Below are 13,517 nucleotides of genomic sequence, written 5' to 3'. Positions count from 1 at the left end.
CCTGAAGTAACAGGTGACTGGAATCACCTGAAGTAAGGAGTGACTGGAATCAGTTGAAGTAACGGGTGACTGGAATCAACTGAAGTAGCGCGTGACTGGAATCACCTGAAGTAGCGCGTGACTGGAATCACCTGAAGTAGCGAGTGACTGGAATCAGCTGAAGTGGCGGGTGAATTACCTGAAGTGACGGGTGACTGGAATTACCTGAAGTGGTGGGTGACTGGAATCAACTGAAGTAGCGAGTGACTGGATTCAGCTGAAGTGGCGGGTGACTGCAATTGCCTGAAGTAACAGGTGACTGGAATCACCTGAAGTAAGGAGTGACTGGAATCAGTTGAAGTAATGGGTGACTGGAATCACCTGAAATAATGGGTGACTGGAATCAACTGAAGTAGCGCGTGACTGGAATCAACTGAAGTAGCGGGTGACTGGAATCAACTGAAGTAGCGGGTGACTGGAATCAGCTGAAGTAGCGCGTGACTGGAATCACCTGAACTAGTGAGTGACTGGAATCAGCTGAAGTGGCAGGTGAATTACCTGAAGTGATGGGTGACTGGAATTACCTGAAGTGGCGGGTGACTGGAATCAACTGAAGTAGTGGGTGACTGGAATCACCTGAAGTAGCGGGTGGCTGGAATCACCTGAAGTAGCGGGTGGCTGGAATCACCTGAAGTAGCGGGTGGCTGGAATCACCTGAAGTTGTTGTGAAAGTGTAGGAACACGGACCCACAACAGGGGGCGCAAATGAACGGACAATGGAGGAAGTCAAATAACAACACTTTACTGTTGTGAATAAGCACAACAAACACAACAGATTACAACAATAGACAAAGAAGTCAATTCACAAAAATGTGTCACGTGGGCAGGCTCGAAGATAAGAGACGTCTGTCCAAAGCAGAACCGGAACCACACGATTTCCTCCGCCACCGAACCCCGGGAATACTGGAGCCGCCAAGTCCCGAACTCCCAGGTGGCCACTGCCTCCGCGTGTCGGATCTGGTACTGCTGGCGAGGAACAAAAACAGTTAAATGTGGGTGCGTTTGCACCCAGCAACCCGTATGGCGGGAAAACCACCTCCACCTCTCGTTGGAAGAATGTCTGCTATTTAACGCACAAAAGTAACAAAGGGTTAATGTCAAAGAACACAGTCGGCTGAGTACGGTACCTTCTAGGTAGAGCGATATCTCGGCAAAGAGGTGGAGATGTCGTCCTGCTGATATACCCCTGCTGATCAGATGATTGGTGACAGCTGTCGTAGGCGATAAGTGACAGCTGTCACCCCGGCTGCTCCTGTGAGGCGGCAGCGCCCTCTGGTGCCTGGAGCCTGCACTCCAGACAGGGCGCCCTCTGGTGGTGGTGGGCCAGCAGTACCTCCTCTTCAGCGGCCCACACAACAGAAGTAGCGGGTGGCTGGAATCACCTGAAGTAAGGGGTGACTGGAATCAGCTTAAGTAACGGGTGACTGGAATCAGCTGAAATAACGGGTGACTGCAATTGCCTGAAGTAACAGGTGACTGGAATCACCTGAAGTAAGGAGTGACTGGAATCAGCTTAAGTAACGGGTGACTGGAATCAGCTTAAGTAACGGGTGACTGGAATCAGCGGAACTAACGAGTGACTGGAATCAGCTGAAATAATGGGTGACTGCAATTGCCTGAAGTAACAGGTGACTGGAATTACCTGAAGTAAGGAGTGACTGGAATCAGCTTAAGTAATGGGTGACTGGAATCAGCGGAACTAACGAATGACTGGAATCAGCTGAAATAATGGGTGACTGCAATTGCCTGAAGTAACAGGTGACTGGAATCACCTGAAGTAAGGACTGACTGGAATCAGTTGAAGTAACGGGTGACTGGAATCACCTGAAATAATGGGTGACTAGAATTACCTGAAAAAAAAGAGTGACTGGAATCACCTGAAGTAGCGGGTGACTGGAATCACCTGAAGTAGCGGGTGACTGGAATCAGCTGAAGTGACGGGTGACTGGAATCCCTGAAATGACTGGTGAGTGGAATCAGCTGAAGTAGCGGGTGACTGGAATCAGCTGAAGTAACTGGTGACTGGAATCAGCTGAAGTGACGGGTGACTGGAATCAGCTGAAGTGACGGGTGACTGGAATCAGCTGAAGTGACGGGTGACTGGAATCGCCTGAAATGACTGGTGAGTGGAATCACCTGAAGTAATGGGTGACTGGAATTACCTGAAAAAATGAGTGACTGGAATCAACTGAAGTAGCGGGTGACTGGAATCAACTGAAGTAGCGGGTGACTGGAACCAGCTGAAGCAATGGGTGACTGGAAAAACCATGAATAATGGGTGACTGGAATCACCTGAAGTAACAGGTGAGTAGAATCAGCTGAGGTAACAGGTGAGTGGAATCAGCTGAAGTAATGGGTGAGTGGAATCACCTGAAGTCACGGGTGACTGGATTTGCCTGAAGTCACGAGTGACTGAAATCGCCTGAAGTCACGGGTGACTGAAATCGCCTGAAGTCACGGGTGACTGGAATCGCCTGAAGTCACGGGTGACTGGAATCGCCTGAAGTCACGGGTGACTGAAATCGCCTGAAGTCACGGGTGACTGGAATCGCCTGAAGTCACGGGTGACTGGAATCGCCTGAAGTCACGGGTGAGTTTAATCAGCTGAAAAGACGGGTGAGTTTAATCAGCTGAAAAGACGGGTGAGTGGAATCAGTTGAAGTAACAGGTGAGTGGAATCACCTGAAGTAACAGGTGAGTGGAATCACCTGAAGTAACGGGTGAATGGAATCAGTTGAAGTAATGAGTGTCTGGAGTGATGAATCAGCTGAAATAACGGGTGACTAGAATCACCTGAAATAATGAGTGACTGGCATTAGCTGAAGTAAAGAGTGACTGGAATTAGCTAAAGTAAAGAGTGACTGGAATCACCTGACGTAACGAGTAACTGTAATCGCCTGAAGTCACGGGTGACTGGAATGGCCTGAAGCAACGGGTCACTGGAACCGCCTGAAGCAACAGGTGACTGGAACCGCCTGACGTCACGGGTGACTGGAACCGCCTGAAGCAACGGGTGACTGGAATCGCTTGAAGCAACGGGCGACTGGAATCAGCTGATACGTCCTTCAGAGAAGCTCTGAATATTTAGTTTCAGTTTCGGACAGATGTGACAGATTGTTGGTTTGTTCACTCATCCCTCTTCTCTTTCTCCATGCTCTTTTGCTCATGTCTCTTTGTCTTTCCAGGAGGGTAATGGGGATGCGTTCCTGTGACTCTCGGTGTCTCTTTAGTGGTTCGAAAGGTGAAGTTTGTTGCATTGAACCCCTACGTGCTCCTCCAGATATCAAAGACCATCCAATCACACACTACTCTCTGCTGGCTATGGCATCGCTCACTAAGGTGCTCAAACACAACTGTTGTCAAACCTTTGTTTTCCATCTTTCACTGACCTTGAGTTAACGACAGGTAGCTTTCTTTTCTCCTGTTACTAGATTTTGGTTATTGGACTCAAACCATCCCTGAAGGTCTGGATGACGTTTCCCTACAGTAAGGTCTGTATTGTGTTTTATTTTTTACAGCCAGCTTTAATTGAATAGCTGTTTTTGTGTCCTTCGGTTGGTTTTCCCGACCCGACTTACTGATCACCACATCCAGATTTCAGTTTTAAGTTTACTTTGTGACGGTAATCATGATGTGTTTTGTAGAATTGTTTGAGAGATACAGTAATTCCAGTGAATGGCAGTAATAACACTCATGTGAATTGCCAAGCCACTGGGTTACGTGTTGAGGTCAAACATCACCAACTCAACTTTTTGTCATTGGGTATACTCAGCAGGATACAATAGTTCCATACAGGTGCCGTTGAAGCGTTAGCGGAAACATCAGTCAATTCAATTCAATTTCAGTTTATTTAATTTATATACTGTAGCACCAAATCAAAACAAACTGCCTCAAGTCGATTCACACAAGCAAGTCTAACCTTACCAACCCCTAGAGCAACAACACAGGTGACAGTGGTAAGGACAAACTCCCTCTGATGATATTGACGAAGAAACCTCAAGAAGACCAGACTCAGAGGGGTGATCCACTGCTTTGGCCATTCTAATGGTTACAAGGTTTTTACAGAGTTTTACAAAGCTGAACAAACAGGAAACAGGAAATCAAAACAACATGACATCAAATCAAATCAATTTTATTTATATAGCGCCAAATCACAACAAACAGTCGCCCCAAGGCGCTTTATATTGTAAGGCAAAAGCCATACAATAATTACAGAAAAACCCCAACAGTCAAAACGACCCCCTGTGAGCAAGCACTTGGCGACAGTGGGAAGGAAAAACTCCCTTTTAACAGGAAGAAATCTCCAGCAGAACCAGGCTCAGGGAGGGGCAGTCTTCTGCTGGGACTGGTTGGGGCTGAGGGAGAGAACCAGGAAAAAGACATGCTGTGGAAGAGAGCAGAGATCAATCACTAATGATTAAATGCAGAGTGGTGCATACAGAGCAAAAAGAGAAAGAAACAGTGCATCATGGGAACCCCCCAGCAGTCTAAGTCTATTTATGTCATTTATGTCTTATTGTAACAGTTACTTTCTGAAGACCGGCCCCATCTGTGCACAACATGACCCCTGGAACACGTGATCTTTGTAGCCCAACATATTAATAATGCTACAGTCAGAATGATCAAATCAAATCAATTTTATTTATATAGCACCAAATCACAACAAACAGTTGCCCCAAGGTGCTTTATATTGTAAGGCAAAAGCCATACAATAATTACAGAAAAACCCCAACGGTCAAAACGACCCCCTGTGAGCAAGCACTTGGCGACAGTGGGAAGGAAAAACTCCCTTTTAACAGGAAGAAACCTCCAGCAGAACCAGGCTCAGGGAGGGGCAGTCTTCTGCTGGGACTGGTTGGGGCTGAGGGGAGAGAACCAGGAAAAAGACATGCTGTGGAGGGGAGCAGAGATCGATCACTAATGATTAAATGCAGAGTGGTGCATACAGAGCAAAAAGAGAAAGAAACACTCAGTGCATCATGGGAACCCCCCAGCAGTCTAAGTATATAGCAGCATAACTAAGGGATGGTTCAGGGTCACCTGATCCAGCCCTAACTATAAGCTTTAGCAAAAAGGAAAGTTTTAAGCCTAATCTTAAAAGTAGAGAGGGTGTCTGTCTCCCTGATCTGAACTGGGAGCTGGTTCCACAGGAGAGGAGCCTGAAAGCTGAAGGCTCTGCCTCCCATTCTACTCTTACAAACCCTAGGAACTACAAGTAAGCCTGCAGTCTGAGAGCGAAGCGCTCTATTGGGGTGATATGGTACTATGAGGTCCCTAAGATAAGATGGGACCTGATTATTCAAAACCTTATAAGTAAGAAGAAGAATTTTAAATTCTGTTCTAGAATTAACAGGGAGCCAATGAAGAGAGGCCAATATGGGTGAAATATGCTCTCTCCTTCTAGTCACCGTCAGTACTCTAGCTGCAGCATTTTGAATTAACTGAAGGCTTTTCAGGGAACTTTTAGGACAACCTGATAATAATGAATTACAGTAGTCCAGCCTAGAAGAAATAAATGCATGAATTAGTTTTTCAGCATCACTCTGAGACAAGACCTTTCTAATTTCAGAGATATTGCGCAAATGCAAAAAAGCAGTCCTACATATTTGCTTAATATGCACATTGAAGGACATATCCTGATCAAAAATGACTCCAAGATTTCTCACAGTATTACTAGAGATCAGGGTAATGCCATCCAGAGTAAGGATCTGGTTAGACACCATGTTTCTAAGATTTGTGGGGCCAAGTACAATAACTTCAGTTTTATCTGAATTTAAAAGCAGGAAATTAGAGGTCATCCATGTCTTTATGTCTGTAAGACATTCCTGCAGTTTAACTAATTGGTGTGTGTCCTCTGGCTTCATGGATAGATAAAGCTGGGTATCATCTGCGTAACAGTGAAAATTTAAGCAATGCTTTCTAATAATACTGCCTAAGGGAAGCATGTATTAAGTGAATAAAATTGGTCCTAGCACAGAACCTTGTGGAACTCCATAATTAACCTTAGTCTATGAGGAAGACTCCCCATTTACATGAACAAATTGTAATCTATTAGATAAATATGATTCAAACCACTGCAGCGCAGTGCCTTTAATACCTATGGCATGCTCTAATCTACTAATCGACATAACAACAGAAGAATGTGTGTTTGATACAACGTTCATGCAGGTGGTTTTGCCACAGGCAGGGGTCATCCAGCAGTCCTCGTGGGCCTGTTCCCACGGCAATGTCTATTTCAAATGCAGACTGTAATGTGCAGTTTGTCAGTCCAGCACCCTGTATTCAGTAGCCGTCCCGTTATCTGTGCCTCGGACAGAGAGAAAAAGAGCAGAATCAGTCGGCCAGAAAAACCACACCTAAGGTATAACTCATCAGCAGTAAATCAACAGGAAAGCAGAGAAAATACTCAGGTGATCACTGGCTGCTAGCCCTAAGCTTCACTAACAGACCCAGAATTTATACAAAGTTGAGGCAGAGACTTGTTCCAATACTAAAAAAAAATGAATTTGAAAGGATAGGAAGCATGGTTCCATATGATGCCCTTATGCTGGTCATACGAAAGGGAAAATAAATGCGTCTTAATCTGGATTTAGATGTATCTACAGAACTAAGTCCTTGGGTAAAAACAAGTGAGCCTATCTGTTTGAGTCTACGGGGCCACTGCAAAAGGCAAACTGTCTGGTTTCCCCTAATCTGGTTCTGGTTACAGCTATGCACCACTGTGCCATTTCAGCTGTCTCCAGTTCAAAGAGATGGCATCACTATGCCATACGGTGCAGAAATGTTGCTTACTTGTGGTCTTTAAAACAGTTGTGACCCACGGCTGCTTACTTTTGTTGGGTTGTGGAACTGTCATTCTGCTGGGTATTTTTCTTATTAGTGTTTTCTCTATTTAAATCTTTTCCTTGTTTGGGGTTGTTCTGTCTCTATACTCTCACACATGAGACTCCCAGGCAAAAGGCATTCTTGTTTTAAATCATATCTCACTGGGTCTTCATTTAATGTCATGGCTGTGAGAGTTACTCGCATCACACTGCCTCTCCACACGAGTGCCCCAAGGGTCAGGGCTGGGGCACCTTCTCTTTGCCATGTCCACCACCTCCCTGCATCCAGTTGTCCGCTTGCACGTTCTGTGTATCACTGCCATGCAGGTGACATCACCTGTCATTTCTGCCAGATGACCTCGTGGTGTCAGTGTGGATCTCAGATTGTCTTTCAGCTATATCTTCATGGATGAAGGAGAAACACGTCCAACTAAATCTCTCTGAGGCTATTTATAAAGCACCAAATCTCATAAGTTGTCTCAAGTAGTGCTGGGTTGAAAAAAAATCAGTTCGCCAATTTTCAGTCAATTCTCATTTTAGTTCCCACAGATCGATTCATACATCATATGAGGTCTGTCCATAAAGTATCGTACCTTTTTATTTATTTTTTTAAGTATATGGATTTGATTCATATGTTTTCACGTCAGACAAGCTTGAACCCTTGTGCGCATGCGTGAGTTTTTCCACGCCTGTCGGTGACTTCATTCGCCTGTGAGCACGCCTTGGGAAGGAGTGGTCCCGCCCCGTCGTCGGATTTTCATTGTCTGGAAATGATGGAATGATTTGGGTTTTTTTCCATCAGAATTTTTTCAGAAGCTGTTAGAGACTGGCACCTGGAAACCATTCGAAAAATTTATCTGGCTTTCAGAGAAAATTTTACGGGCTTCACAGAGAATAAGGTCTGTTAGTACAACTTTAAGGACCCCTTTAAGGATGCTCGACGCGCCACGCTCCGAGCTGCGAAGACGCGGCACAAGCCACCGGACCATTTCTAAACGGATGGCTCTGTGGATACGAGACCATCGTGTGCTCTTTCTCTGGTTATCACAAGAGCTGGACATCAGCCATTTTCCGGCAGATTTCACTTTTAACAAGAGATTTTGTCATGGAAAGCCGCGCGGAGGCTTTGCGCGTCACGACCGATTCGCTTTGGAAGCGAGACAAAGGAACACCTCCGTTTCGGTGTGTCAGAGGACAAGTTTGGACATCCAGCTCTCCACAATTTCACTGATACTTACTGGACTGGTAAGTGTCATGTGGGCCGCTGAAGAGGAGGTACTGCTGGCCCACCACCACCAGATGGTGCCCTGCTTGGAGTGCGGGTTTCAAGCTCGAGAGGGCGCCGGAGCCACTGGGAGTGACAGCTGTCACTCATCATCAGCACCAGCTGTCACTCATACAACTCATCACCATCACCATAAAGGCCAGACTGCAACTCCACCTCCTCGCCGAGAAATCAGCTACCATAAGAGGTAATATTCTCTGCTGTGTCTGAACCCTGACTTATTGTCTGAACTTCTTTGCAGCCGTTTTCCTGTGGTTTGCCTTATCTGAGGGATTGGCGTTAGGTGTGACCAGCGACGGCTTCGCTTCACACTCCAACCAGATAAGACAGGAGCTGCACGAGTGTGTGATTGGAGGTGGAGGTGCTCCCTCCCAAAAGAACACAGACTGTGGGATTACTGTGTGCGAACTCACACTCATCAACTCTGTTTCTGTTCTCTGCCAGCAGTACCAGGTCTGACAGCTGGAGATGGTGGCCACCTGGGGATCCAGGACTTGGCGGCTCCGGTGTTCTTCAGATCCGTTGGCGGTGAGGGCCGTGTGGGATCCGGCTCGGTTCTGGACGGACGTCTCCTATCCTCAAGCCTGCCCACACGTCACTCAACATATAATTGTTTGTAGTACCAAGAACTGTATTTGTCTGTATTCCGTTGTGCACTTCACAACATTAAATTTGTTTGGCTTATCCATTGCCCGTTCATTTAACGCCCCCTGTTGTGGGTCCGTGTTCCTACACTGAAGCACTGAAAGCCGAGATAGACATGTCCAAACTTGTCCTCTGACACGCCGAAACGGAGGTGTTCCTTTGTCTCGCTTCCAAAGTGAATCGGTCTCGTATCCACAGAGCCATCCGTTTAGAAATGGTCCGGTGGCTTGTGCCACATCGTCGCAGGTCGCAGCGCGGCGCGCTGAGCGTCCTTAAAGGGGTCCTTAAAGCTAGGTACGATACTTTATGGACAGACCTCGTGTATATATATATATATATATATATATATATATATATATATATATATATATATATATATATATATTTTATACCACAGTCAGTGAGAATTCCATGTCTAACTGGCGTGCATTATTTTTGTGTATACGCACACGTTGTTCGGCGAGTTAAGTCACTGTTATAATCACTCTGCTCTGGTCGTCACCATAGCAACTCACAAATCAGTTGGCGCAGATCAGCTGTATTTTGACAGGTGAATGACAGAAAAAAAGTGATAAAACATGGATTTCCAAGTGAATTTTAATATTTTTAACCAAAATGAAATGTTTGAGGAATGGAAAGAGGAGGAGAGCAAACGAGAAGAACAGCAAAAGCAACGGCGTACAGATTTAACATCGGACGAACTGGACAAGATTGAAGACGGGAAAGAAGAAGAGAACGGTTCTGTCCTTACGGGCTGCTGGAGCGCTCCGCATCAAAACAGCAAGCGTAGTTTCTGGACCTGTTACCAGAGTTGGCCACAGCTCCACACCGCAGAGAGGTGTGAGTGGCCCGCTGCGGCGCTTACCGAGCCCGCAGACTCAGTAAGCGCATCAGAGGCAAAATATCTTGAGACTGGCATAAAATAGTCCCAAATACTTACGCATTTTTATCAAGTTCTGTTAACTTAAATAAATATTTGTGTGTTAGCGTCGTGGTGTTTTAGACTCCGCGTCGTGCATTCAAACCGTATAATGCACGGCTTTTCATTGTTTAATCCTTACACACATATATATATATATATATATATATATGCGCACTTCTCACCAGCAATATAATAGCGTTTCGTAACCCTGTTTCGAGTGTGTTTAACAGGTGAAATTAAATTACCATTTCTCTCCATTAATTGTGGACCTGCTGGTTCTGATTTAGGAGTGGCATCCACAATTTATTTATCAACCTCTGTCAAAGCCATTTAAAGATGTCAGTCATGACTGCCGGAACTCTGTCTGTGTGGGCAAGAAAAAAGAAGACAGTCGTGCGCTATTTAATTCACACAGTAGTTTTTTTTTGTTTTTTTTTTGTTCCTTGTAATGTTCCATTTTCATGGGACAGCACACAAAGATTCTCTGGTGTGGATTGTGGGAGAACTTTTACCATAGTCATGTTCTCCAGCTGCAGGAGAATTTAGGAGAACTTCCTCCACTGCAGGAGAACTTTTCCATAGCCACATTATCCTGCTGTAGTGTGCCGCGCAGCGAGCACTGCAGGTGCGAGTTTTGTAGGGGAGACTGGAGCCATTATCCCCCGGAAATCTTTTAAATTTAGAACTCTCTGAAACACTACATGTTGAGAATTTCAGCAGAACAGTTCTTTATTCTGCAGCAAAATAATGGTTCCAGTCAGCCGTAACCACGCCAACGACACAGAGGCTCACAGCTCAGCACAGAACAACTCCCCGGTCTTCCTTCCTTCTTTCTTTCTTTCTCTCTCTCTCTCTCTCTCTCTCTCTCTCTCTCTCTCTCTCTCTCTCTCTCTCCCCTCTCCCCCTCCTTTGATGCACCAGACAGCCAGTAAACACAGAGAACACTGAACAGACAAAACATTATAACGTGAACATTATTGCAGGGTCGCTACAATATGTTACATAACGAGACAATCAGGTAACAGCTCAAAGAACAGGTTTATTAACACTAACCCAAATTGATATTGGATCAAATTGAAATAATCGATTCTGAATCTTAAGAATCGGAATCGAATTGATTCTTGAAATTTGAAGCAGTACCCAGCCCTAGCTTCAAGGTTTTTGACACAAGTATGGTCCAACCGTACCCACCCTAAGCACATTGGCAACATTGGACAGGAAGAAACACTCTCTAATATTTTTGATTAGAGGAAGAAACCTCAAGCAGACTAGAGAGTGAGATGGCCATCTGCTTTGCTCATACTACAAATACCAAAATTAGCTGCAACATTTCTGTCTTTGCATGTGTGACAATTCTTTGTTGTGCTTGGGTTTAGAGTCCAATAGCTGTTACCACCATTGGCTCAAAAGTCATCCAAATATTGAAGAGCAGTGTCTCACAAAATGAGCTGCAGTTGGCCAGTTGGTGATCAAAGCCAGATCAGTCATAGCAATAACATTCTCCAGAATTCATCAGTAAGATATTTCCAGAAGTCCTCAGCACACTCTGGATTTCTTCTGTTCCCTGTGCATCTCACATGGAAGGATCTGGGGGGATCAGATAGGTGGACAGAAGGATCTGTGAAGCTCTAAGCTGAGTCAACAGCACCCAGGTCCTTCTTGCTGCCGGTCCACTTCTTCAACAACATGACCTCAGACAAAGAACAAAACAGAAATCCATCAGCCGGAATCAACAGTTCACTGCAAAACAGTGAGGTAAAAGACATAGTACCAACATCCTTCGCTTCGTTAACATTCCCCAGATTAGGATGTGATGAGACTGAGTCTTTGTTAGAAGGAAAAATGTGATTCAGGACAACCAAGTGCTTTAATGTCAATTATAAGACAGAGTCTTATGAAATGTCTGGATTGAATGACTCCACAGAATCAGATCAAACCAGAACAGCAGATCCACCGTAGATGGCCTTAGACCTTAAATGGCTCACCGTCAGACAGAAGTGTGGGACTGAAGGTGGCCTGGAAATTAAAAACATTTCTGTGGTGCGGCAACACATTTGTCTCCATTCTTGGCAACGGTTTAGGGATGATGTTTATAAAGAATATCTGAATGCAGTGGATATGAAGTGAAAAAAGAAAGAAAAGAAAACATGGTGAATTTGATCATTACTTTGTTCTCTTTCTCTAGTCTGATCCATCCAGTGTTCCTCAGCTGGCGTGGCAGTTTGTTCACGTTCAGAAGACGGTGAACCCGGTCCTGGCTTTCTGCAAAGGAGAAACCGTGCACTTTCTCTTGGTAGGCAGTCCTTCAGCTCTGCAGTTTCACCTCATTCTCCAAATAAAGAGCTACAGTATGAATTTATTATATCAATTCATTTTTCACTTCATTCCGTTGAAGTCAGTTTAGTTACATGGCACCAAATCACACCATAAGACATGCTCAGGGGTGACACACGCCATGAATAAGGTCTAAACTTAAGGCCCTGTCACACCTTGATGATTTAACCAGTGTATGCCGACAGCCCCGTTTCTACTGAGTGGTCTGGGTTCGTACTGCGCGATATGCTACGTGTCTGAACAGTTAAGTCGTTAAGTTGTTGTGGCATAAAGTGCCGGCATTCTCTGCTTCAGGCTGAGAAATACACAAAACACAGAGGGATGTCTTTAAAAACGCTACTTTGCCACAAAGCAGCTTGGACTAAAGGAGAACAAAGAGCGGATTGGAACAAGCTAATGTCGAAGTTAGCATTAGCGCTACAGCTAACGATTTAGACTCATTGTGAACACCCCCTTTTCTACTTTTTTTTACTAATAGCCCAATTTCATAGCCTTAAGAGTGTGCATATCATGAATGCTTGGTCTTGTTGGATTTGTGAGAATCTACTGAATCTACTGGTACCTTGTTTCCCATGTAACAATAAGAAATACGAGGTCTGTTAGAAAAGTATCGGACCTTTTTATTTTTTTCAAAAACCATATGGATTTGCATCACGTGTGATTCCATCAGCCAAGCTTGAACCTTTGTGCGCATGCATGAGTTTTTTCACGCCTGTCGGTTGCGTCATTCGCCTGTGAGCAGGCTTTGAGTGAGCACTGGTCCACCCCTCTCATTGTTAAGGAAATGGCGGAATGATTTGGAGCTTTGCTGCATCAATTTTTCTTGAAACTGTGAGTGACCTCCAGGTGGACACCATTCGGAAAATTAATATGGCTTTCAGGGACAAATTTATGGGGATTACACAGATTAAGGAGTGCTCCAGCCAGTTTAAAGACCGCCCACAGCGTCTGAGAGCATTGCGCAAACCCCGCTGGAGCAACCAGATCATTTCCAACGTGAAGGCTTTGTTGATCTGGGACGTTGTCTGACTTTCACAGAAAGGCAGGAGGCGTGGACATCAGCACTTTTTCGGCACATTCCACTGTTACAGGAGTTTTTTTCATGGAAAAAGAAGCAGATGAATGCGCCACAGTGCCGCTCATGGCCGCTCCTCTTTCCATGACAAAAACTGCTGTAACATTTCTAAACTGGATGCTGTCTTGATCCGGTATGTCGTCTGACTAGCACAGGAATTGTGAAAAGACGTGGACATCAGCACTTTTTTGGCACATTAAGACAAATGTGCGGAGGAATTCCGCGCATCGTGGTGGAGCCGCATGGCGCAAAGCAACGCCGTGATGAAGCCTCACAGGACATGTTGGGGCCATGCTCAATTTCTCGGATATTCACACGACTGAAAAACAACCGGAAGCCGTCTGAAAGCCATCCTGTGAGACCAACACGGAGTTGGTTTTGTCCCGCGCCATG

General features: G+C 45.2%; 1 protein-coding gene across 1 annotated transcript in view; it reads left to right on the top strand.

The window, feature by feature from the left end:
* vps8 (VPS8 subunit of CORVET complex) overlaps positions 1 to 13,517 on the top strand; it is a 371,669-nt gene that overhangs the window by 103,934 nt on the left and 254,218 nt on the right. The window contains exons 10-12 of the mRNA XM_034184542.1: positions 3,225 to 3,378; positions 3,471 to 3,530; positions 11,901 to 12,008. Of these exons, the coding sequence (XP_034040433.1) occupies positions 3,225 to 3,378; positions 3,471 to 3,530; positions 11,901 to 12,008 (322 nt within the window). The remainder of the gene's footprint in view (positions 1 to 3,224; positions 3,379 to 3,470; positions 3,531 to 11,900; positions 12,009 to 13,517) is intronic.

The sequence above is a fragment of the Thalassophryne amazonica genome, chromosome 13 (genome assembly GCF_902500255.1).
Source record: "Thalassophryne amazonica chromosome 13, fThaAma1.1, whole genome shotgun sequence".
In the NCBI taxonomy this organism is placed as follows: Eukaryota; Metazoa; Chordata; class Actinopteri; order Batrachoidiformes; family Batrachoididae; genus Thalassophryne; species Thalassophryne amazonica.
This window is presented reverse-complemented; position numbering and strand designations above follow the sequence as displayed.